This window comes from Hippopotamus amphibius, chromosome 11 (genome assembly GCF_030028045.1).
Source record: "Hippopotamus amphibius kiboko isolate mHipAmp2 chromosome 11, mHipAmp2.hap2, whole genome shotgun sequence".
NCBI classification, from domain to species: Eukaryota; Metazoa; Chordata; class Mammalia; order Artiodactyla; family Hippopotamidae; genus Hippopotamus; species Hippopotamus amphibius.
Window position 1 is genome coordinate 49,838,392 of NC_080196.1, and position 26,636 is coordinate 49,865,027.

The window sequence follows — 26,636 nt, forward strand, 5'->3', positions numbered from 1 at the left end:
GAGAAATGCAAATCAAAACTACAATGAGGTATCACCTCACACCAGTCAGAATGGCCATCATCAAAAAATCTACAAACAATAAATGCTGGATAGGGTGTGGAGAAAAAGGAACCCTTTTGTACTGTTGGTGGGAACATAAATTGATACAGCCACTATGAAGAACAGCATGGAGGTTCCTTAAATACCTAAAAATACAACTATCGTATGACCCAAAAATCCAACTACTAGGCATATACCTTGAGAAAACCATAATTCAAAAGGACACATGCATCCCAATGTTCATTGCAGCACTATTTACAATAGCCACGACAAAGAAACAACCTAAATGTCCAATGACAGATGAATGAATAAAGATGTGGTACATATATACAATGGAATATTACTCAGCCATAAAAAGGAACAAAATTGGGTCATTTGTTAGAGATGTGGGTGGATCTAGAGTCTGTCATACAGAGTGAGGTAAGCCAGAAAGAGAAAAACAAATATCGTATATTAACACATATATGTGGAATCTAGAAAAATGGTACAGATGAACCTATTTGCAGGGCAGGAATAGAGACATAGATGTAGAGAATGGACATGTGGACACAGCTGGGGAAGGAGAGGGTGGGACGAATTGGGAGATTAGGAATGACATATATACACTACCATGCGTAAAATAGATAGCTAGCGGGAACGTGCTGTAAAGCACAGGAAGCTCAGCTCGGGTGCTCTGTGATGACCTAGATGGGTGGAATGGGGTGGGGTGGGTGGCAGGGAGGTCCAAGAGTGAGGGGATATAGGTATTCATATAGCTGACTCACTTCATTGTACAGCAGAAACTAAAACAACATTATAAAGCAATTATACTTCAATAAAAAAATAAAATAAAAGAAGGCAAAAGAAAGGGTTTAATACGGAAGTTCACACACTTAATCAAGTGAAGGGCTATCTGCTGGACAAAAGTTAGGATAGACAAAGAACTTTGATTTCTGCAGCCTGAGCAGAGATGGGAGAAACAGTACTTATGGGCTTAAGATCAAACAAAATGAGAACCGGGATGGCTTCCTTCCGGTTCCCCAAAGCTGTCTGTTCTTATCCTAAAGGTTATGAAAGGTTTTTTGAGGTTTGCTGAACAAATGGGACCCTGTTCCTTCCTTGGGAAAGCTTGTTTATACTGTATCTGTTTTTAGACCTTGTAAAAGCTGGTGAACTCTGTTCTTCCCCAATAGCCCGAATTCTTCCACACTCAGCAAATATCAACAGGAAAGGGCGTCAGTCATTGATAACTGTGAAAGCAGGGAGCTCACATCAGGCCTTAAGAAGCTGGCGGCACTGCCAGATGGGAAGACAGAGACACAGTCTCCAGCTCATGTTTATAGAATGATGGGCTTGAAAGGACAAGAGAGATATCGAAACCTAGGTAAATTTATTCTGACAGTGACAACAAGCGTCATCTCTTCATACACAACTCACACTGGTCTGGTCTAAGAATTCATTTTGGAACTGTCAAAGCTTTCAGTCAGAAAGTGATTCTCAGTGGGTGAAATGTGGTTAAACAAATTTCCCTGCGCAAGGAAAAACTGTTACTTTCGGAAGTGCTACGGGGAAAGACATCTGAGGCAGGAAACTAGAAAATAACAGGGTCAGCTAGGCAGGAAGTGCCATCCCCATGCAGGGACCTAGGGAATTAGGTGATGGGACAGCAAGGTCCCCCAGCAGGACCCATTCTGGAGAGTCAGCTAAGAAGTTCTCAATAGGAGGAATTATGAGAGCCGGCAATGGTGCCAACCAGATCCACCTGAAGCAAAACGCTGGCTCTTTTGGCCCACTGACCAAAGCTGTTATAAGCTAAGTGACAAAATAAATATTGATAATCTTAAATACTCATAGAATAAAATAAATATCTGCAACTTCATACTCATATAAATACACAGTAAAATGAATAAATAACAGGGGCTGGTGAGAGAAAGGACAGATATTTCATAAGCTGAATATCCATGAATAAATCAGAAGGGGTAAGAAAAACAGAAAATCACCATTAGGCAAACATTACAGTAATAATTGTTGCTGGCAAGAACTACTGATGGACCCTAGAACTAGCAGGTAAAATTATGATAAAAAACAGGTCTAGTCTCCTTACTAAACAGGTGTTTAGTAGAAACAGGTCAAAGTGCCTTCCCACAAGATATGTATTAATTATAAATCGAAAAGGTAGTATCTTTACAGGGAGAAACACAGAGACACCTTCACCACATGATGATATTGGACAGCACACTGGCACCTCCACACACATGTGACACCCTGAGTAGGGCACAATGTCATTTCTCTGGTATTCTTGCGTAAAAAACTTTCAATCCCAATCTAATCATGAGAAGGTATCAGAGAAACCCAAAGTGAGAGATAGTCTCTAAAATAACTGGTCTGAATTCTTCCCAAGTGTCAAGGTCACGAAGGAAACAGACTGAGCAACCATCACATATCGATGGAGACTGAGGTGGCCTGGATGCTAAGGTAATGTGGAATCCTGGAGTGGATCCTGTTCCCCATTACCGGGGGCTTGGAAATACAAGTTAGTCCTATAGATTAATTAAGGATATGGTACCAATGTCAATGTCCCATCTTCTGCAGTTATGCTTGATTTAGGTAAGATGTTAACATGAGGGGAAGCTGGGTGAAAAGTATATGGGAACTCCCTGTACTACTCATGCAATGATTCTGTGAGTCTAACATTATTAGAAAACAAAGGGTTAAAATTGGAGTTAGCTTGGCTTGACTAAGCATCCAGCTGGGACCAGGTTGGGATACATAAACTTCTAAGGTGAGACCTAAGACCCTGATGGAAACCACTGAGAGGAGGGTCAGAAAAGGATAAAGTGATGTACACATCAGCCATTCCCATCTCCAGGAAGACCAGGGGACAATGCTCTCTAAAACAATGACATCCCCCTGTACCTCTTAAGAATACTGCATTCCTCAATAACCTCTCTTCACTAGATTTTTCAAAACCTAAACAAATACGTCAAACCGTCTTGCTTGCTTTGTCCAACAAAGGAAAGTTATGTCGTAAGAGTATATTTGAGTCAAATCCATTTCCTGGATCTTATGATTCTGAAAAACCTTAAAATACAAAAAAAAAAACAAAAATAAGATACTTTTCTGAATCATGGTACCCATCTGATAAGCAGAAATAATTCTTATAAATATTATGTGTTCATCTCTTGCTAGATATGTAAATACCTGTGGAGCGATGGGTCAAGAGAAAAAGTAAGTATATACTTCAGAAAAGGAGATAAAATGCTTTATGCTCCAAACCTGGCTTTCAGCTATAAAACCCAGGCTTTTTAGCACAATTCCAGATCATTCCTGAATAGCTGTGTCCTACCAGATCTCAATTAGCTCTTCTGTATCACTGAAATCATGTTGAAGCAAAGAGCACGATATTGTTTTTGAAGGCGTGTGTGGCACCACTGCACCATGACAGTGGTCCGTGCCTACCTCCCACCGCGTTGCAGCGAGATGTCATCTCCCACAGCACCAGGGCCATGGAGTAGACATCCGTCTGCTTGAAGGACTCGACATTCTCCAGATTCATCCTGGACTCTAGGACCTCTGGAGCCATGTATCTCGCCGTTCCCACCTAAAGCAAAAACAGACATTGAGGCCCATCACTGAATTCCAACTGCATGTCCAGTTTCAAAATATAGCTGACGTTTGCCCCCGACATGGGTAGTCGATCTTTAAAAAGCACAATGCTTTTTAAAGTAATGAGACCTGCACAGAAAGGTACAGCGATGTAATTATGTTTTTAAAAATAGGTGTTTTCTCCCTAAAAACCCTTTAAAGAATGTAAAGAAAAAATGCCAAAATAAGGAAATGCCAAACCCCAGAGCTGCTTTGTCTAGCCCCATGACATATGTCATCCTATCATGTATACAACATCCTTGCAGAGAACCTGAGAGGCCACATCAGTGATACTTCACATCTTTATTTTTGTTTTTGCAAATTCAATATTTTTTCACTCTTGTAACTCCAAGATTTGTGGTGAAATAATAACTGCCATTAATTTTTTGTCACTTGAGAATTGTCTTAATCTTCTTTGTTTACCCCCGGCACAATCTAGTGTGCTAAGGATGTTATATAATTACATAAAATCTCTGTTAAATTGAATTGTACAAAAGTATTTCCGTTAAGAGCCCAAACCTGGTCATTTTATAATTTTGATGGGAATCCTATGTAGTTTTATTTGAATGATGACTGGTAATATGAAAACAGTGTAATACATAGGAAAAAAGAAAAAAATGTTCCTAGGGGAAAAGAAAAACCACTTGAATGTTTAATAATGCAGCTTGTATAGACTGGCTAAATAACAATGAAGTCCTACCTTCCCAAGGATCCAAGAAATGTCAAGTGAGTTAATAATATTACCCCCAAATAATGCTTCTTATTGGCATGCATTAAAAGAAATTTTTTACCAGGTCATTGCTTGACTCATTACCCTGGCGCATTAATCTGTCCGTGTTTCAACACGTTTATCTCTACACTGGATGTGTAGCCATGGACCCAGAGGGCTGCCTGAGCAGTGATTAGATGCTTCAAAAGCACACCCCCCCAGCCTCGTAAGAGGAAACAACGGTGCTCTCAAGACTTGACTCTAACCCACAGCCAAGCTCCCGGCATGTGAAACATAAAGGATGATGGTAATGTTAGTTTCTAATAGCTCCTTAGGCAGAAAGGTTTCAATTTTAATCAGTGAGATGCTTCAAAAGAGGAACCCTTCCTTCCCCCAGTCCATCACTCACTCTACAAATGCTTCTTGGTCACTTTCCCTATTCAAGGCCTTGTGCTGGATGTAACCAAATGGATGTGGATTTGGACTTCAAGGAGACTGCCTTCTAAAATCGTAAACCAAAGCCAAAAACAACAGCAAAACAACAACAACAATATATGGACCAAGAGTACAGAGCAGAAAGGGCTGAGTACAACCCTAAGACAGGAAAAAGATGGAGATACAGTAAGAGCAGTGTTTGATGCAAAAAAATAATGTCCAAATGGAAGAGAAATGAGTATTGACTCGAAGTGAAAATGCCTGTCCTGAATGGAGAAGAATCTGGAAAAGCAGGGAGAAAAATGCTGCTGGTTGTCAGAGGCGCCATTTGTCAGGAGAGTGGGGCGTGGCCAAGGTTAACTGGATTCCCTGGACCAGTGTTAGAGTGCAGGGCTGATGGAAACCAGAGGGAGGGGTGCCAGGAGTGAGGGGAGGGGCCCGAGGGGGCCGGGGCTGCCCTACCTGCCCACTGTTGGCCAGGTCGTCCACAGACAAAGTGGGGTCCAGCCGCAGGGAGAGGCCGAAGTCACAGAGGCAGCAGGTGAGGTCACCCTTAACCAGGATGTTGGAGCTCTTGAGGTCCCTGTGCACGATGGGCATCTTGGGTCGGCCGCACAGGGTGTGGTCGCTGTGCAGGTGTGCGATGCCTCGGGCCAGAGAGCCGCCCAGCCTGCGCAGGTCCTCCCAGCTGATGACGTGGCGCGTCAGGTACTCTTGCAGGTTGCCCTTGGCATGGAAGGCAGTGATTAGCCAGTACTGCTTGCCCAGCTCCGTCTTACGCTCCTCAGCTGTCAGGAACTGCAGGATATTCTCGTGCTTGAGGTTGATGTCTGAGAAGATGTCCTTCTCTGTCTTCCAGGAGGCGTACTCCTCATAGGGGAAGATCTTGACAGCCACGGTCTCAAACTGCTCGGAAGTATTCTGCCTCAGCTTGGCCTTGTAGACCTCGGCGAAGCGCCCTTTGCCCACCAAGGTGTCCAGCTCTATGGGCAGCAGTTCCGTGTTGTGGTTGATGTTGTTGGCACAGGTGGAGCTGATGTCAGAGCGGTCATCCTCCAGGATGATGGCCAGGTGCTCGCTAAACTCCATCAGCTTGCGTGGCTTTCCCGAGTCCCAGGCCGGGCTCAGCTTCTGCTGCCGGTGGACACGGTAGCAGTAGAAGGTGACGATGACAGCTATGGCGATGCCCAGAGGCGGCAAGAGGCTGACGCCTGTCACTTGGAAGATGACCAACAGTAAGTCGGGGTTGTTGGTGGCATACTCTGAGGTGGAAACAAAGAAGGAGAGAAGAAGCTGGGTCAGCAGGTGTGCACTCGAAGGAAGTGGTCCACACCCCAGGCATCTCAGGTTTTACCTTCAGCATAGTTTTTGCTGACAATGTATGGTGAATTTTTATTCCAGGCATGGATGCTGGTGTGTACTTGTCCAGTCTTCCCTGACTCTGGCCATCTAGTCAATGTCTCCTACTCTTCCCTCAAAACTCATCTTAGAAATCAAAACTCAACATCAACTAATCAGAGAATTGTGCATGAGCTAATCACATACCCTGGGATGCCCCTCCCACACCTGGCCGTTGAAAATAGTTTGCTGGCACTATTCACAATAGCCAGGACATGGAAGCAACCTAAATGTCCATCGACAGATGAATGGATAAAGAAGATATGGTACATATATACAATGGGATACTACTTGGCCATAAAAAAGAATGAAATCATGCCATTTGCAGCAACATGGATGGACCTAGAGATTATCATACTAAGTAAATCATTAAGACAAATACCATGATATAATTTATATGTGGAATCTAAAACATGGCACAAATGAACCTATCTACCAAAGAGAAACAGACTCAGGCATAGAGAACAGACTTGTGGTTGCCAAGGGGGAAGAGGAGGTAGGAGAGGGATGGACTGGGAAGTTGGGATTAGCAGATGCAAACCATTACATATAGAATAGATAAACAATAAGGTCCTACTGTATAGCACAGGGAACTATATTCAATCTCCTGGGATAAACCATAATGAAAAAGAATATTAAAAAAAAGAATGTACATATATGTATAACTGAATCACTTTGCTCTACAGCAGAAATCAATACAACATTGTAAATCAACTATACTTCAATTAAAAAAAAAAAACCCTCCCATTCTTTATGCTCCTACAGCAGGGGTTGGCAAAATATGGCCCTAGGGCCCACAGGCTGCTCTGGTACAGCCTCAAGAGCTACAGATTTTTCATTTTTAAAGGGTTGTATAAATAAAAAAAGAAACTAAGTAGTTCATGCAACAGAGATCATATCTGGCCCAGAAAGCCTAAAATATTTACTCCCTGGCCCTCAATAGAAAAAGTTTGCAAGCCCCTCTTCTACTGGTGTTATTTTAACAACCTGCAATGCATTGGAAGAATTTGGAGAGACTTCATTTTGGTCCGATGTGAATATTCTTTTACATACGAGACAACAGCACAATGAAAAAATTTTAAATATTAACTTCGTAATTACTTAGCTATGTCTCCAATTCATTAAAAGGGGTAAAGCATCCAAATGAGCTGTTCGTGTATCACTGACAATTTTATTTTCTAATTCCTATCCATATATGAAAAAGGGTCTTCCTTTCTCATTTTTAGTCTTTTTCAGGCTAAGAGAAACACAAAAACAGAGATCTCCTGAAATTTATTGATTGAAGAAAACTCTAAAAATCCCCCTCTCAACCTCAGAAACTGAAATGTTACTTTCCCCTCAAATTTCCTATGATTTCTTTTTGAAAACCTAAGGGTAAAAATTTGGTCAGGAGGGAATTATCTATTAACAGCTCTCAATCTTGAAACTTCAAAGAGGTGGTGAAAAACCCTAACAATAGCAAATCACACAGAAAGGAAGCTTTGGGATGTGGCTTTATCTAAACAGAAGCCACCCACACCCTCTCAGAGTTAACCCTTGAGCTGCTCCTAGAAAAACCAACAGCTTTAGGTATAGTAGGTACAAGATAGCTTCTCCTTTACTCAGAGAACAGCAGCAAGTATCTCTTTTTGCCAGGCCCCAATTACACTGAAACTCATAATTATCAAATACAAATTATGTACTTCTCTGTGTGCCAAGAGTTTTATATAATATTTATTCTTAATTGACAGAAAAACCCTATAAGGTAGATACTGCTATTATTATAAACCCCATTTTACAGATAGGGAAGCTAAGGGTCAGACAGGTTAAATAATTTCTCAAGCTCTGTTTGATTAGAGATCCCTGCTCTTAACCCCATGTCATACTGTCTCTAAACGTCACATCAGTAGGAACCAATTAAGAATGACTTTATACAAGCTCTCAATTTGATAAAGTGGTTTTCTTCACTGGGGACTGGACTAAGTGACTTCATGGCTGTTCACTAAGGGTTAACTCTGAAGTATGGGCAGTTCTCAGATAATGTGTCCAAGGGGGCACATTCAGGTGTGCAGACTGTTCCCCTTTGCTCTTAACTAAGAACCAGAGTAGAGTAGTGTTCCTGCAAGTATGCATCTTTCCCTTGCCTGGAAAGGAAAAGTTTTACACTAGGAAGAACCCTAAAATCTTTTGCTTTCTTCTCTCAGAACCCATCATAGGACCTAGAACATAGGAGACTCAAGATATAATTGGGGTTTTTTTGTTTTGGGTTTTTTTTCTTTTTTTTTTTTAATCTTTATTGGAGTATAATAGCCTTACCCTATTGTGCCAGTTTCGGCTGTACAACAAAGCGAATCAGCTGTATTTATACATATGTCCCCATATCCCCTCCCTCTTGAGCCTCCCTCCCAAGATATAATTGTTGAACTACTGGAACCCTCCATGAATTGTTTCTTTGACAGGCAGGTAACCAGTGCTCAAAACTTGACATTCACATTACACTCCCTTGTTATGTAACACGGAGTCACACAGAGTTCTAGGGGACACTACAAACAGGGTAGCTTCTCCAGGGCTCAAACAAATGTGGAGCTCCGCAGTGACAGCAGACGTTCTCAGCCTGGCTCCAGAGACAGAATTCAGGGAGTCTGTAAACTTAAACGGGCAAAATGACATATTTTTATTTTCTCTAAGCTTTAACTAAATTTTCACATTTCCCAGTATCAGCCACACCTATGACTTTGTCACCAAGAGAAACCACAGATATTTTCATGCCGGGTTATGTTTGTTGCAGAGACCTCAGTGAATCCTTTATATTCATCACTCAGCCATTTCAATTTGTTCGACCTCATGCTAGATCTTATTATTTAAACCATTACTATATAAGCAAATATTACATCAGAAATTGATTTTTTAAAATATTTGATCATTTTATTACACTGTGTTTGATCTTCTCTGAACTCCTGTGTATTCTATTTTATGGCATTTGAAGACAACACTGTGAAGAGATCCATAGGCTTCACCAGTTGTCCTAGAAGTGCAAGGCACATACATAAAACCAAAGAGCGCTGGGCAGAGTGAAGGCGTCAGCCCTAGCCCTCTCCTCCAGGATTTCCTAGAGCAGAGATTTCCAGTCTCATCTGTTTCTCTGGGAAGTCAGTAAGGGAGAAAACGGTGCCAGTGATGGACCCTCCTGGGGTGATGTGTTGTGTGCCCCACAGGCAAGGGTGGATTCTGCCCTGTGTGAGGGGAGCTCTGCAGTGGAACAGGATGGGAAACCCTCCTCTTAACTCTCCTAAGAACAACAGAGATTACTATCCTGTTACAGGCTTTATCGAGTTGGGTACAGGTCATTCACTTTATCAGCAGCATCTCACTTTATTTCTCCAACAGCCAAGTCAGGTTCTATTCATTGCCCCATTTTATAGAGGAGGCTGTTGAAGAAGGAAGGGAGGGATGGAGGGAGAAAGGGAAGGAGAGGGGGAGGGAGAGGGAGGAGGGAGGGAGAGAGGGAAAGAGGAACCAAGGGAAAAGGGGAGAGAGAGAGAAAGGAGAAGTGAGAGAGAGGGGAGGGAAGTGAGAGACAGAAGGAGGAGTGGGGGACAGGGAGTGGGGCGGGGAGGGAAAGGAAGAAAGGGAAAACAGAAACAGAAAACTGAGAGGAGCCAGTTTCCCACAGGTCTGCATGGCTCCAGACCTGTTCTTTCCACGCCACCAAGCTATCTCCCTAGCAATGAACCCAAAGGCCCGTTTAATAATTTCAAAAACTTCCAACCAAATGTGTCCCACATAGAGGAGCCAAACTGAGCTGCAAATAAGGAGCCATTTGCAAATGTCAGAATGTTGATAAATAAATATTTTTTAAGGACAAACCTCAAAGATAAATGTTAGTACAGATAAAAAAATACAAAACTGGCAGAAAACCTCAAGGAGAAATTCCTTGGTATAGGATCCTCTGGAGTGATTTAAAAGTAAATAAGTTGCCTAATCACACACACAAAGGCGTGCACACACACATGCACCACAGTGGAAACATGTCACTCCCAAGGCTCTTTCAAGTCTTCTGTGAGGCCCCCCAAATCCAACACTCGTTGCCAAAAGGAACCTCTATAATTCTTTTTTTCCCCAAAAAATCACATAGTAAAAAAGACATTAAATTAAGGCCAACAGTAAAAATGTGTATGTGGCTTGGTTAATGCATCTTGATAAAAACCAAATCAAAAGAGCTGAATTTGAGAGATGAGCTCCTACTTTAATATCGGAATTAGTTCTGCAATTCCCCGACTCAATGAAGGAATCTGGGCAAAAATTTAACAAAATAATAATTTATCCAAGAAACAGAAAGGGATACAGATGCTCATTTTCCGTACACCTTAGTGCGCTGGTGAACACTGCATGACAACCACAGAGATTCTTGAAGCTGGGAGTGACATGCTAACCACAGAGATTTTCACACGCCAACATGTTCATCTAAAGCAACAGGATATATATGCAACTGGCCGAGATCCAAAGAAGGAAACTGTGCTCAAGAGAGATAAGCTGGGGGGAGGGAGAATTTCCTGTCTCAAGTCGTTATGATAATTGCAATATTTAAAAGCACAGCATTCATTTATTGAGAACTTACTAAACGCCAAACACTGGGTTTCATGTGGATTATTTTGAACCCCTGCAGCCACACTGCTAGATCTGAATCAGTTCCCATTTCCTAGAGATGCAAATAGAAGCCTGTGTGCACAGTGAGCTGTGGTCCCCCCAGAGGAGGCTGGGGTGGCAGTTAGTGGCGAGCTGGAGGGGCAGCGTCCCTCAAGAGGGATGCCGACCGCAGCTCCCAGGACCTTCCGCCAACAGAGGCTTCAATATGAACATTTAGAAAAAGGACAAGATTATATAGCCAAAGAAAAGAGAAGGAAAGAGAGAGTAAAGATGAAAGTTGAAATCAGTGGAATAGAAAACAAAGATACAAGAGGGAGAATCAACACCACACTGAATGGGTTGTATAATGATCAACACAACATGTAAACCCCGGGGAGACTGATACACGGCAAAGGGCAAAGGTCTGGAGCAGACAGAATCACAGTCACAGCCAAGACTCAAAGGATCTGAAAAAATTTTGCCAGTAACTTTGAAAACTTAAACAATATTGGTCAAAATCCTAAAAGTTTATATGTGTAACTTACTAAAACTGACCCAAGAAAAGCCTGAATAACCTTACAAACATCAAAGAAATTGAGTAGTTAAAAATCTTCCTACAGTATAACCCTAATTTTTTCTTTTTTAAAGCCCTCTACTGTCAAATTTCTTAGTATCAGTGACTGAATACACGTCAGAATTTCATTTTTGCAGAATTTTCAACCCACTAAAAAAAACTTCCTACAACAAAAATGCCAGTGGAATCCTTACAAAAATGTTTAATCATAGTCTAAACAAGTGGGAACCATGAGATAAATCCAGAATGTGCCTCTATGAAATCAATGGCCCACCTGTTTCAAGTCAAAGTCACAAAAAACAAGAAACACACTGAAGAGGCAAAATACCCAAATACCATGCGTGGTCCTTGACCAGCTCAGCAGCAGCCTCACTGCTCTGGGGAAACCTGAATGTGGACTGTAATACACCCACACACCCACCCCCACTGCCTCATACACACACGGACATGAGAAGGTGGTAAAACGTTAACACATGGTGAATAGAGAGAAAGGGAAAGGGTATACAGGGGCTCATTGTTCTACTCCTTCAACTTTTCAGAAAGTTTAATTTTTTTCCAGTTAAAGTTGCGGGAAAAAAGTACCCGAAAACATTTGAGCAAGAATGTCCCCCTTGAAGCTCCAGGCACCCAGATGAAGCTGACAGCCACCAAACCTGCAAGGAATAGGTCATTTCAATGTCACACAAACTCAGTGACTAGGAAAAGCATACTGCGGCTTGTTCGTTCTTTGAAAATAGGACAAACAAAAGCAGACAAAAAGAATATAAGAAAACTACAGAACAATCTCACTCGTGTACCATGATTTAAAAAAACAAATTCTAAATATAAATGGTAGCAACCCAAAAACAGTCGAGGATATAAAATAAAAAGTACTATTTTAAATTAAAAACAAATATTCAAAGAAAACAACTCCTATCACTGACCACATTAATAATTTAAAGGAGAAAAACTGTATGATCAGTTCAGTAGATACAGAAAAAGTATGATAAAGCTATAGCCCTCCATAGGAATATAGACCAACAATCTTCAGCAAACCTTATCCTAATGGGGACATTTTAAATGCATTCCTTTGAAAAACAGTTCGGGCACTGAGATCAAATATAGCTAGACCTAGTCAACATGAATCACAGATGGCAACCAACCAGCACAGTAAGGCAAAATGGGGAACCTGCCATACCAGATAAAAAAAGTCTATACACCCGCAGCCATATTTTACCTGGTCCTTTACACCTGATCAGTGTTTCTTAGTCTCCAGATGTCACTGTGCTTGCTCATCTACTGTACAAACAGACCCACTGACAGGTGGCTGCTTTTCTGATGATATAATTTATATCTAAAGGGCAATTTGGTATTGGGAAGACAGGAAGTTCACAATATTCAAAGCACTCTTACATTCAGTCCCCAAACCCTATTATTACCAAAGAGACTAACACATAGCACATTTTGTTATAAAAGCTTATTTAATTATTTTTATCCCAAGTCTCCTGTATATCCCCAAATCATCTCTTTGCCACATTGTGCTTGCTGCCTTGGGTTTAAGGTCACTTTTGTGCAGAATATTACACAACTGCAACTGTATTTCAAATCCTGAAGTCCCCACAGCTTTTGGAAGGGGACTTCTCTTGAGCTTTCCAAGTCTACAATCTAAGTGATGTATTTTCATGTTACTACTTTGCCTCTAAACCATGATGTATCCAGACACCACACTGAGCTGAGATTCAATTTCATGATTTTCTCAATGAACACTGAGAAGTTGCCTTTTTTGACAATTTGAAAAAAAACAGTTCTGGACTCAAATGAATAACATTTTATTAGGCAATGGAAAGCCCTAAGAATATTCAAGGTAGATTCAGAGATTCAAAAATTGACAAATACCAGGAATTCCCTGGTGGTCCAGTGGTTAGGACTCTGCACTTTCACTGCCAAGGGCCCAGATTCCATCCCTGGTCAGGGAACTGAGACCCCATAAGCCAAGCAGCTTAGCCACAAAAAAACAAATAAAAAAAAATTGGCAGATACCATTCTGTATATTTAGAAGTAGTGTAAGTTGATTTTTAAGAATTTGGGACTCTGAAGCTTTTGCACAGTAAAGGAAACCATAAACAAAACGAAAAGACAACAAACAGAATGGGAGAAAACATTTGCAAATGAAGAGACCGACAAAGGATTAATCTTCAAAACGTGCAAACAGCTCATGCAGCTCAATATCAAAAAATCAAATAACCCAATTAAAAAATGGGTGGAAAATCTAAATAGACTTTTCTCCAAAGAAGACATACAGATGGCCAAAAAGCACATGGAAAGATGCTCAACATTGCTAACTATTAGAGAAATGCAAATCAAAACTACAATGAGGTATCACCTCACACTGGTCAGAATGGCCATCACCAAAAAATCTACAAACAATAAATGCTGGAGAGGGTGTGAAGAAAAGGGACCCCTTCTACACTGTCGGTGGGAATGTAAGTTGGTGACAGCCACTATGGAGAACAGTATGGATGTTCCTTAAAAAACTAAAAACAGAGCTACCATATGATCCAGCAATCCTACTCCTGGGCATATATCCAGAGAAAACCATAATTTGAAAAGATACATGCACCCCAATGTTCACTGCAGCACTATTTACAATATCCAGGACATGTAAGTAACCTAAATGTCCATCAACAGAGGACCGGATAAAGAAGATGTGGCACATATACATAATGGAATATTACTCAGCCATAATAAAGAATGGAATAATGCCATTTGCAGCAAAGTGGATGGACCTGGAGATTATCATACTAAGGGAATTAAGTCAGACAGAGAAAGAAAAATATCATACGATATCACTTATATGTGGAATCTAAAAAAATGATACAAATGAACTTATTTACAAAAGAGAAACAGACTCGCAGACTTCGAAAATAAACTTATGGTTACCAAAGGGGAAAGTGCAGGAAAGGGATAAATTAGGAGTATGGGATTAACAAATACAAACTTCTATGTATAAAACAGATAAACAACAAGGACCTAGTTGGGGACTATATTCAATATCTTGTAATAATCTATAACGGAAAAGAATCTGAAAAATAATATATATGTATATATGTATAACAATCACTGCTGCACACCTTCAAGTAGCACAACATTGTAAATCAACTATACTTCATCTTTTTTTTTTTTAAAAAAAGCAGGTAAAAGGCTATGGAGGGAGTCAGTCTGGCTGCACTGAGAGAAGGTAAGCAGGTGCTTTTTGGTCATTTGTTTTGGATTCTGTTTTCCCAGAGACAAAACAGTTTTATCACAGGTCTAGTGAAGTTGGACCCAGTTATAATGAAGAAAATGATGAAAGTGAACAAAAGGTACCAAAATCCCCTAAACATTTACTGGCTATGTTCCAAGTATGTTCATTTGACATGAAAAGGAAGCATTACTGAGTCACAGCCCTGGCCAGGCACAGACACGCAGGGATCCCTAAAGGGAAAAATACACGATTTCTTAAGGAGCAAAGCAAATTGCCTCCTTATTCTGTGACACTCCACATCCTATCAGCTTTCCTCTGTTGCTGTCCCATCTTTCTCTCTCTCTCTCACACACACACCCCCCAATCCATCATACTATATATATACTTTCTAACTCGGGAGTGCCAATATTTTGCATATTTTCTGGTGGCACGGTACAAAAGGGATCTCTTGCTGCCCTGCTTTTTAAGGTGTGCCTCCAGACCAGCAGCATCAGCAGGCAGCACCTGGGAACTTACTGGAAACACAGAATCTCAGCCCTGTGTTACATTGCTGCATTAGAATCTGCATTTTACACAGCTCTCTAGGAGATTCACTTACGCAGTAAAGTTTGAGAAGCACTGCTTTAGCAAACACCCCTTGGGATTCTGCCATAGAGATGTTTCCCTCTTATAGAGAAAATTCACTGTGGACTTGTGGGCAAAACCCTAAGACAATTGTTTTCAGTGCTAGCCAATGAGAAAATGGTCTGTGAGAATGTTCTAGATAAATGAACTGCAGGAGGAGTGCAGAATGAGATATAATTCCCCATCCGTCATCTCAAGAAAAAGTAAACAAATTCAGGCAAACAATAAAAAATCATTTAAATTAAACAACAGAAGGACAGTAGCTCATTGGGCATGCAGGGCTTAATTTAACTTCCAGCATATGGACAGCACTGTTTGACATTCGAGACAGACTTTGAGAATACTTTTCCTCCAAATGATGGAAGAATTCTTCTTTACAGTCCATTTGATTCTTTTATTCCAATTGTACATATTTCAAAACTAAGCTATTGCCTCACCTCACATCCCATTCCACAGTCTCCTTTATGTTTTTTCCTTCCTACCTCTCTCCCCAACAAAAGGGCCTTACGTGTAGTCTAATCCAGTATGACAACCTCCTCTGGAATATTCCTGAGAGGTACAGAGCAAACCTCTGTCATAAATGTTACAAAAGAAGGACTCCACTTCTCTGTTAATCATCCCATAATCTAACCCCAATAGACCTATTAGGAGAAAGTCTCAACCTTGGGATATTTTAAAACATATTCTTTATTATCACATATGGTCTTCCCATCAGTCCACTTGCTGGTTTTCAGGCTATTCTCTAAAGCAAAAGACAACGCAATGACTCCTCCTCCTGTGGAAGGGGAGCCGTCAACCTGCTGTTGGCATTTAACCCACATCCCTAAATCATCTCTTTTTTCAGGCTGAACACCTGTTTTCTTCAATCATTCCTAAAAAGACCTATTCATCAGACCCTAAAGTCTGACATATTTATCAGACGCGTACCTGCCCAGCATGGGGCAGGCACCCCATACATGCCAGATCTTCTTCCTAAGTATAAAGTGATCTGTTCTCTGAAATCATTCTTGCTTCTCAAGATTCTCTGCAACATTTCCCTAGACCCAGCTCCAATACGTGGAAAGTAATCCGTGTAGACTGGTAACAGTAGGACTCTCTGTTATGCCAGTGAGTGCTTATGCCAGTGAGTGCAGACCACTGCTGGTTTGTGCGTTCTCGTTTCCTTTTGATTCTCTCCATCAGGTCACCCCAATGTCAGAATGACCTTAACTCACCTCTAAACCCCTGGGTCTTTACCACCTGAGCAGATGCCAGGCCAGGTTTATAATACGCTGCTCCTCTGCCGTCAATCACATGAACGGATAGGCCTGGCTTGACCTGTATCTGTTCAGTTTCACATCGCGGTCATTCCAGGCAGTTAGAACCCTGATCCCGTCCCTGCTGCGAGGCACCCCTTCCCCTGTGCTGATCGACCTTCCCACATGAAGAGAGAGCCTCAAACATGCCGGGCTTTGCCCACAACACAACAACATGTCTTATGAGCGTCTATCCTCCACGGGCTGACCTGTGCTCTCTGGGGCAGGATTTTCTCATTTCCTCCTCTGTGGTAGAGTCTTCTGACCACTGAGCCAGCTTGGGCTTTGTTAAGACTCCCAGCTGCCCCAATTCTCTATTCTTTCCTGGCTGCCTGTCTGGATTGTATCTTCCACCCTGTCCTGGGGCCCTGCACGTTTTCAGGAAACCTGAAAGCAGAGAGAGAGGGCCTGAGTTATCCCGCTATCTCCTCTAACAGGGAGATGCGCCAGCTTTAGAAAAGCACGTCAATTACGCACATTATCAATATCTGTCTTGTCACCGAAACACCTCCTACCTTCTCTCTGGCTCCACCTGAACCACACTCTGGCTGGGCTTTGGCACCCAAACCCTGCCACCCACACCTCCAGGCTGCAAATGGGCCTGCCCTGAATGTATGATTTCACCAGGTCTACAACCTCAGAGGCCTACCCAGTGAGGCCCTCCGCCTCGCTCCGAAGCACTTGCTGGTGAAGTGTGGCAAGCACAGTGACAGCCTCTATTAAGGAATCCTGTTATTCCCCAGGGAGAGGGTGACCCAGGTGTGAGTCTGCTTGTTTTTCTTCTCTAACCTCGAGGGCTGAATTTAGCTACTTCCTGTGGTGGCTGCCACTCTAATTGTAACCATCCTCTCTCAGGTTATATGGGGAACATGACGAAAAATACAAAAAGATCTGGCGGAACAAACTGTCTTGAATTCAGTGGTTCCCAACACTGGCTGCATACCTGGTGAGTTGTTGGTTTTTTTTAATCCTGACACCAGGCCCCAGACCAATTAAGTCCAAAACTGCAGGGCTATAAGACCCAGCTGATGAGTTGTTTTTAAAGCTTCTCAGGTGTTTCCAATGTGTAGCCAAGGCCAAGAAGAACCACTTCAGCCTGACAGGAGACTAGGATATGACCCGGGAAAAAGAGAAGGCATGGAAGGAACTGTAATCACTAAATTTAGAATCCACTGTTCCTGACACTGGAGCCAGCAACATGAGGTGTATCTATTTTTTTAAAGTAGAGAAGCAAATATGAATTGTTTCTTTAAAAGTTAATATTAGTTTTTGTAAGGCATAATTATTGCTGGGAACACTGAGATTTTACATAATTAGCAACGTGCGAGAGTTATTTGAGGATCAGAAAAGGTTTTCCAAAAGCCGGTCAGCCGGATGGCCAACTGAAGGTAAATACAGCCTCTAGAGTTCAGGACGGGCGGAAATGAGGGTCAGTTTCCCAGTAGTTAGCTAGCTTCAGTGTTTTTCCACTGGTGGGACACCGAGGTACTTGGAGCGTAGCATACAGTCTCCTGGACCCTTTCGCCATCACCCATCTGTGTGTTGTTTACAGAACACAGGAGGCCGCTGTGAGAGGAGAGACTGCAGACGTTTCACCACAGCCTCGCAGCAACGCCAGCCTTACGGGCCCAGCTATTTTATTGGTCACTCACATCCAAGGGATGGGATTCGAGACAGACTGTGTCCTTAATGGATTCCACTCGGCTGTGATTCACGTCAGAATGAGGTTCCAGGGTAGAAATATTCACAGCCGGCAACCACATCTGGCCTCAGAGCATCTTTATTTACTTTGCTGCTTAGGGGGAAAAGAAAACCTACAGAAGCCAGTTGCTTTGCCTGAAGACAATTCAAATACATGCTAAGCCTCACTGGACTGAGTCACAGTGCCCTCTGGCACGTACGATCTTTATAATTTCCTTGGCCAGACATGGGGCCATATTCAGGGATTCAGAGGATGCTTCTAACTCATTCACAACCCAAGGCTCCTTCAGCACTGAGTCATCCCCTCAAATAAATGATTTCTCTTCCCTGGAATGAGACGAGAGACTTCATAATATTCTTCCTCTTCTAACAAGTTTTCTCCACCAAATTTCCACACTTAGTTTTTTTTTCCTTTTGCATTGAGACCAGAAAGTACATTTGGTTTGTTTCTCTTGAAACAAAAAGGCACAGCTGGAGAGCCAGCTATTTTGAGTCATGAGGGCACAGTTCAAAGGCAGCCCAGAGCCCAGAGCTGCCAGGGCACCAACATTCTGCTGGTTTCTTACATGCAGGAACTCAGAGCTTCCCCAAGAAGCCAGCTGCCTGCCGCACGCTGAAGCAGAGCGAACACAAAATGAGACTGCAGACACAGGAGGCAGCATGTCCAAGCCCTCCCCAACTCAGAAACCAAGACAAGTCCATATAGTACGCAAGGCACGTGATCCACACCCAGAGTGGGTCTGCTGGATGGTGGGAAGCGATGTTATTAAGGTCACAACAGGTCCAGGGGGACCCAGCTGGCTGAGATGATCTGCTAGCAACTTGAACAGAGACAGGAAACCGCGTGTCTGATACTGTAAAAAAAAAAATCATTTGTCTTCCTGCCAGCTTTAGACTTGCAAACCAAAGAGGCTGTTTTCATTTAAAAGAAACTCGACAACAATGAGAGAGGAAAGAAGGAAACTTTGTGGCTACCAGGAGTCCCTGTCTCCTCACATCTTTGCTCTGAGCATCTCGGGGATCTGCAGGGCCTGCAGGCAGCTTGTGGGTCAGTCAGGAGCACACACATCACTGTGTGATGGCTGCTTCTCTATTCAGCCACATCGGGTGAACTCTGAGTCAGAGCGGTTTCTAGAGTCCTGGTTTCTAAGTTAATTAGATGTAACTGACATGTGTACTGATTGTTCCATCCTGTAAAAAAATAAATAAATTTAAAAAATCTCATGCAACCTACAGACAGACACAGTAAGTGGGGGAAGACCAAAAAAAAGTAAAAATGGGAGCTGGAATCAAGACAAATGGAAGGTAAGTGCAGGAAAACAGGCAAGCAGAGGTAATGTCAGTATACAAAATTGCGCCCACACATTTGCTAGAAGCATGACTCAAGCTTTTCTGGTAGTAAGTACTGTAGGGAGAAATAGAACAAAACACAGGCATGTAAATCAGGGGTTGGGCTGAAGCCTTGTTTCGTAAATAAAGTTTTATTGGAAAACGGCTGCATCCATTTGTTTACATACTGTCTGTGGCTGCAACAGAGGTTCTCTGGCCTGCAAAGCCCGAAATATTCATGAACTTATCCTTTATCAAAGAAGTTTGCTGATCCCTGCTCTACTTGAATCTCTATATGCTTCAAAGTGTCCTTAAGATCAGACGCAAATATGTCCTCAGGAGGGGATAACCTTTCCAAGGCAGAGAGCTGAAAGAAATTTCTCCAGGCTTCCTTAGCAAGGTGACAATACAATGCAGAGAACAGTTTCCTCCACAGTGTTCTTTACAGTGAGCCTGTCCCTCTGATTCACAGGACTGTTGCTGATGATGGATGGTACCTACACACGAGTCAGCACAAGGAATTTTCAGGAAGGAGAATGCAATACGACATTGGTACAAAGTGCCTCACTCATCTGGCTAAATGCATAAACAGAACATTTGAATCTAGGGGAACAATAGTAACTCTTTACAGCCAAAATTTATTGCATACTTGCTCTGTGCCAGGTACCATTCTAAGTTCACTACATGAATAAACACATTTATCCTCACAAAAATCCTATTCAAAGTGAGCCCGACTTCTACCCCATTTTTCACAGGGTAAAACTGAGGTGAATTGGTTCACCCAAGGGCACACAACTTATAAATGGCTCAGCTGGGATCTGAACCCAGAAAATCTCACTGAGGAGACCACACTATTCTCAAAAGGTGAGCATCCTGCTGACCATCATTTATGAAGATGGTTCCTCCCAAGCCCGTGAATGGTACAGCCTTCGCTTGTGCTGCTTGCCCAGGACGGCTGAATGGGGACTCTGGGCACAGTTCAGCAACCAGGTGTGTGTCCACAGCCGCACATGGGGGTAAAACTGTTGTCAACAAGCACCATCCTGACACCTGAATGTGGAGGGTTGATGGTATTCCCTGAAAAAGATACAAGATTCTCTGACTCTCCTGTGGACAAATGGCGGAGAACCAACTGTGAAATCTTGGGAAATTCATATCACTCTTTAGAAACCCATTTCTTTGTCAGTAAAATTAAAAGTTTGGACAAGCTAATTGCATCGGTTTCATTTCAGCATAAAAAAAGATACGACTCCCAAAAAGTTAAAATGACAAGTCTTGGCAAGGATGTGGAGAAAAGGGAACCCCTTTGCACTGGTGATGGGAATGTAAATTGGTACAACCACTATGGAGAACAGTACGGAGGTTCCTTAAAAAATAAAAAATAGAATTTCCATATGATCCAGCAATTCCACCCCTGGGTATTTATCCAAAGAAATGTACATTTCAAAGAGCTCTCTATACTCCCATGTTCACTGCAGCATCAGTTATAAATGGCAAGACTTGGAAGAAACCTAAGTGTCCAGCAAGGGATAAAAGGATAAAGAAGATGTGTTGTATATATAATGGGATAGTATTAAGCCATGAGAAAGAGGGAAATCCTGCCATTTGTAACATCACGGATAGACTTTGAGGACATTATGCTAAATGAAATAAGCCAGAGAAAGGCAAATACCTCATGGTATAATTTATATGTGGAATCTAAGGGGAAAAAAAGCAAATTCACAGAAATAGAGAGTAAAATGCCATGGGCTGGGGGTGGGGGAAACAGGGAGAGGTTGGTAAAAGGGTACACACTTACAGCTCTAAGATGGATAAGTGCTGAGGATCTAGTGTAAAACATAGTGACTACAGTTGGTAACACTGTATTGTACAGTTGAAATTTGCCACAAGAGTAGAACTTAAATGTTCTCACACACACAAAGGGAAGATAAATATGTGAGGTGATGGATGTGTAAAATGCCTAGATGGAGGGAATCCTTTCACAAAGTATATGTATACCAAGTCACCATGAGGTACACTTTAAATATTTACAACTTTATTTGTTAATTATAACTCAACAAATTTGAGAAAATGCTAGAATATGACGTCAAAAGTTATGACGCTAGGAAACAAGGCAACACACCCTAAAGCAGTTAGCACAGGTGGAACAACCATAGCAGGCTCTCACCCCAGGGCAGAGACCACTGCTACTATTGTTCTAGGACTTTACACAGCCTGGGTCTGGGGCATGGTGCCAGCTCCCCTGCACTTCAGATAAAGAAGAGGGTAGGGCCCTGGCCTAGGAACCAATCTTTTCAGAGTCCACACTTGAGTTTAACGCTAATTTTCCCACATGGCATGGGGTCTTCCCATTTCCAAAAGAAGCAGTTCAGCTCTAAGTCAGGAGGAAAGGTGGGATGGCCAGCGGTCCAGCCCTCCGGGAGCTGGAAGCAGTCCAGAAGCGCACCTCCTTTAAGCTGTCAAGAGTCACCTTCCTAACCCAGCAGACAATCACCACAAACAGCTGAGGAGTGAACTGAGTCAGGCGAACTCCTTTTAACGCCTCCCTATTCCTTGTCCAGGGTTCCACCGGGCTACCGAACAACTCCCTTATATCAATAGATCCAGTTGAAAACAACATCTTGTGAAATGCATCTTGAAGGCATTCCCACATGTCTTCTTGCTTCAGGAAATAGTAAGGTACAATCGCACAGATAAAGTATGTGAACATACCAAAGAGATGTTCCTGAAAAGGAACCTCATCCTCTCTACGTGGAGCTCCATGCCAGCGCAAAGTTTTTAGCATGTACAAAAAATGACTTCACTATTGCTGTGGAAAAACAGCCCATTTCACTGGGGAGTTCTGTTACACGAAAGGACAGAGTAAAGCATATTTAGCTCATTTCCACATGACCAGGTTTAAGACTAAATGCATTGCCATTGGGCTGATTGATCAGCTTGGCAAGTTACCATCATTAAGCTAACAAGACCCATCTCTGGTTCCCTGGTTCTATCCCTAGCTGGGTGAGTTCACACCAGTGCTTTCACACTTCAGTGTAAGAACAGATCACCAAGGACACTGTTACAACACCAATGCTGATGCAACTGGTCCAGGAGGGCCCTGGGGTTCTGCTCTTCTACCAAGCCACCCAGCGATGCTGCAGCTGGTCTGTGGACACCTGGAGTAGCGAGGTTCCCCATTCAGAAGAGGGGTTCTCCTCAGCACAGAGCAGGCTCCTTATCCAGAGGAATGAGGGAGGACGGAGGCACCTACTGTGTGCCAGCCCTCCCGAGCATCCCCTCCTTCAATCCCCAGGCCGCAGGGACCACCATCAGCAGGAAGTTATCAGCAGGAAGTTGTCAACAGCGGCACAGCCATTCACTGACGAGGCCACGTGGCCTAGAGCAGCTTTCCACTGAGAAAAGGAAGAGGGAACTGGTCGCCTTGAGCACTGACCTGAATGGCACTGTGAGCCCTCCCACTTGTATTTAGCCACCTCCTACTGTGATTCAATCAAAACAGAAACAACGCACCTAATATGTAATATTATCTGATGATGGAGGGGTGTGGTTAGCTTTGATTACAAACTGGGGATTCGGTATGCTCCCCTCTGCCTCTGTGAAGGCACATGGAGAAGAGAGAAGCTGCATGAGGCATAAATTAAAGCCACACAAGTCCCTTCCAAACTGCTGCGGTGTGATACTGACTCCTGCAGCGTGATACCAAACTCCTGTAGCATGATATTGAACTCTCGCAGTGCGATACTGAACCACTGCGGTGGGATACCGAACTCACAGCATGATGAGTAGGAGGTCTGAGTGCCCCGCTGCACACAGTGGTCTACCACAGATCTCAACGCTGGAACACACCTGAGGGCCGGATGGTCCTGGCTTCACATCTTAGGATGAGCAAAAGACCCACATCCAATATAAAACCCCAAATAATATCAAGAGCTAACAGATGGGGCTCTGTCATAAACACTTTTCATGTAATAACCTAGCCAGTCCTCACATCACAACCACCTCCCTTCCTTTCAGCTCCATTTTACAGACTAGGAGATGTCAGTTAGCTTTGGCCTAACGTGGCAAAGCTAGTAAGTGGCAGAATGGACCTTAAAATTCTAGAAACCCACTAGGGCCCACCTTAACCATTACACTAGACTGTTTATCTCATACCTAAAACAAGCAGAAATCATCTCCTTGCCCAGCACTCTGCAAATGAAGCATCTTTACTGCACCTGGAAACCATTTATGAAATGAATAAAACTGAGTGGTTTTTTGGACTCTTCAAGGCTTAATGAGCAATCCTACCCACATCATATCTTTGTGAAGTTGATATGTCATCTGCAAGTGAACAGGAAGCCGTTAGCTCAGGGGTCCCTGCCCACATCCTGGGCTCAATTTGGTCCAAGAGCCTGACAGGGCTTGTCTGACTGACAGCTGTCACCAGGCCAGACAAATGTCCCCTCTTCTAACCGTAATTGTAGGGCTTGGAGAGCTCAGGGGGAGACAATGACTTCCTTAGAATTCTACACATCTTTCACCAAGCAGGAATCATCAGACAGTGAGACCTGACTTTTGGAGAGCAGCTGGAAGAGTGGACCCTGGCCTCATTTTAGCTGGTCTACTTTAGGGAATTAGGGAGCCACCGGGCATAGCACAAGGCCCCACTGGGGGATCCTGGGAGAAAAGATAGGTATCTGGTTCAAAGAGAAAGACAGCAAACTCATGAAAACTGGCAACACCTTTCTGTGATTCATATCTCTTACTGAAGCGTGGTACACATGGCAGGTAAAGGAGAACTGACTTATTCCCTTCTCCCTCAGTTCCTCCGAGCAGCTGCTGATGCCCCTCAGAAGACAGGCTTCAAACCCTGTACTAGGGACACAGACCTTAGCGAGAGTTTGGAGACCACACCTGTAACCCAGTTCTGCCACTAACTAGCTGAGTAGGCAAGTTACCTAACTTCTGTGTGCCTAGCTCTCTGCCTCACCTGGGGAGAGTAATCCAATCATCTTTCTGGGCCTTAAGAGGATTATCACAATATATCTATCTTCACTATCTTCAATTCACTTTCTGTACATTTCTCAGGTACAGAACGTAAAGGTGGTTTGATAAGGTGAACAAGACCAGAGGCACATAAACGCTAACTACATGCCAACTTATGGGAACCTGAAAGGGGTGAAGATGGAAGGCCTGGGGCTTGTGTAGAAGCCCATCCTCCCCCAAACCATCTGCCAGCAACATGGAGCAGGAGAGAAAATTGGAGCTAAATGATGCAGAGACTTGGCTTTTTTTTTTTTTTTTTTGGTAGACTAGGCCTCGGTGCCTATAGAGGCAAAGGAACACAATGGTATCTTGTTGTCTGAGGCTGGGCTGTCCCACTTGTCCATTCTTTAGAGGACTGAGATCATGGCCTCGGTTAGGTAAATGGAAATCACCAAACACAGGAAGAAAGCAACCAAATTTCTAAAATGAGAATAAAAATCCCAATGATGATGGCAAAAGGGAAGAAGGGAATTTACTAGACTCACAAAAGTGTTCTATATCTTGATTGCGGTAATAGTTACACAGCTATATACATTAGTTACAATTCAGTGAGAAAATAAAAATAAAAAAAACAAAAAAAACAATTCAGTGAAGACAGTATCTTCAAAGGGTGGATTTTCTTTTATGTAAATTATACATTAGTGAGTCTGACTTTAAAAAAAATCTCAATGATATGATTTACCAAGTTCAGGATTTACACACAGAGCAACTTGGATGAATGGATGATCACAGACCAGGAGGAAGGCTTTCTTTCACTGTATCCAATTTATCAAATTTGAATTTTTAAATATGTGCACATATTATCTGTTTAGATAGACAGAGATAGAGTTCAAGAAAAAAGGAAATAAAAAGAAAGCAAGAGGGAAAAAAGTCTCACGGAAGTTTTAGTTTAGGGACTTCCCTGGTGGCGCAGTGGTTAAGAATCCACCTGCCAATGCAGGGGACATGGGTTAGATCCCTGGTCTGGGAAGATCCCACATGCCACGGAGCAACTAAGCCCATGCACCACAACTACTGAGCCCGTGTGCTGCAACTACTGAAGCCTGTGTGCCTAGAGCCCATGCTCCGAGACAAGAAGAGCCACTGCAATGAGAAGCCCACACAACACAACCAAGAGTAGCTCCCACTCGCTGCAACTAGAGAAAGCCCACGCACAGCAGTGAAGACCCAACACAACCAAAAATTAAAAAACAAAAATTAAAAAAAGAAGTTTTATTTTATACACAGCCTGTTATGAATACTAGCTATGCCACCCACTAGTCATGGCATCCTGGACAAAGTGTTAAAGTTCTCTGAGCTTGGTTTTCTCATCCATAAGATTGGAACACTAGCAGTGCCTACCTTATGGGGTGGCTATAAGTTTACATGGGGCCAGGCCATCAAAAGGGCTTAGCACCAAACTCAACAACTACCTTCCCTCTGCATGTCAGCTATCATTCATAGTAGCACTAAAAATAAAGAATAAATTTTGTGGCTCAACTTTTCTCCCTTGCATATTTAAGAAAAATGGAAGATGTGAGTAATCACTATCCATTGTGTTTGCAGGTCAGAACTTAACGGGGGCTTCCCTGGTAGTGCAGGGTTAAGATTCACGCTCCCAATGCAGGGGGCCCAGGTTCAATCCCTGGTCAGGGAAGTAGATCCCACACGCATGCCACAACCAAGAGTTCACACGCCACAACTAAGGAACCGGCAAGCCACAACTAAAGAGCACGCCTGCTGCAACTGAGACCTGGCACAACTAACTAACTAACTAACTAACTAACTAACTAACTAAATAAATAAATGAAATCAACAAGAACAGAGACTTCCCTGGTAATCCAGTGGTAAAGAATCTGACTTCCAATGCAGGGGATGTGGGTTTGATCCCTGGTTGGGGAACTAAGATCCTGCACACCACAACTTCTGAGCCTGCGCACCTCAACTAGACAGCTTGTGTGCTGCTAAGTATCAAGCCCATGCGCTCTGGAGCCCGTGTGCTCCAACTAGAGAGAGAGAACCCATACCCCACAACCAGAGAGAAGCCCATGTGCCGCAGATAAGAGCCCACAT

The 26,636-nt window shown here is 42.9% G+C and overlaps 1 protein-coding gene across 1 annotated transcript in view; it reads right to left on the minus strand.

The window, feature by feature from the left end:
* Positions 1 to 26,636, minus strand: part of TGFBR2 (transforming growth factor beta receptor 2) — a 99,573-nt gene that overhangs the window by 27,715 nt on the left and 45,222 nt on the right. The window contains exons 4-5 of the mRNA XM_057698908.1: positions 5,270 to 6,069; positions 3,478 to 3,619 (exon numbers count right to left, since the gene is read on the minus strand). Coding sequence (XP_057554891.1) covers positions 3,478 to 3,619; positions 5,270 to 6,069 — 942 coding nt within the window. The remainder of the gene's footprint in view (positions 1 to 3,477; positions 3,620 to 5,269; positions 6,070 to 26,636) is intronic.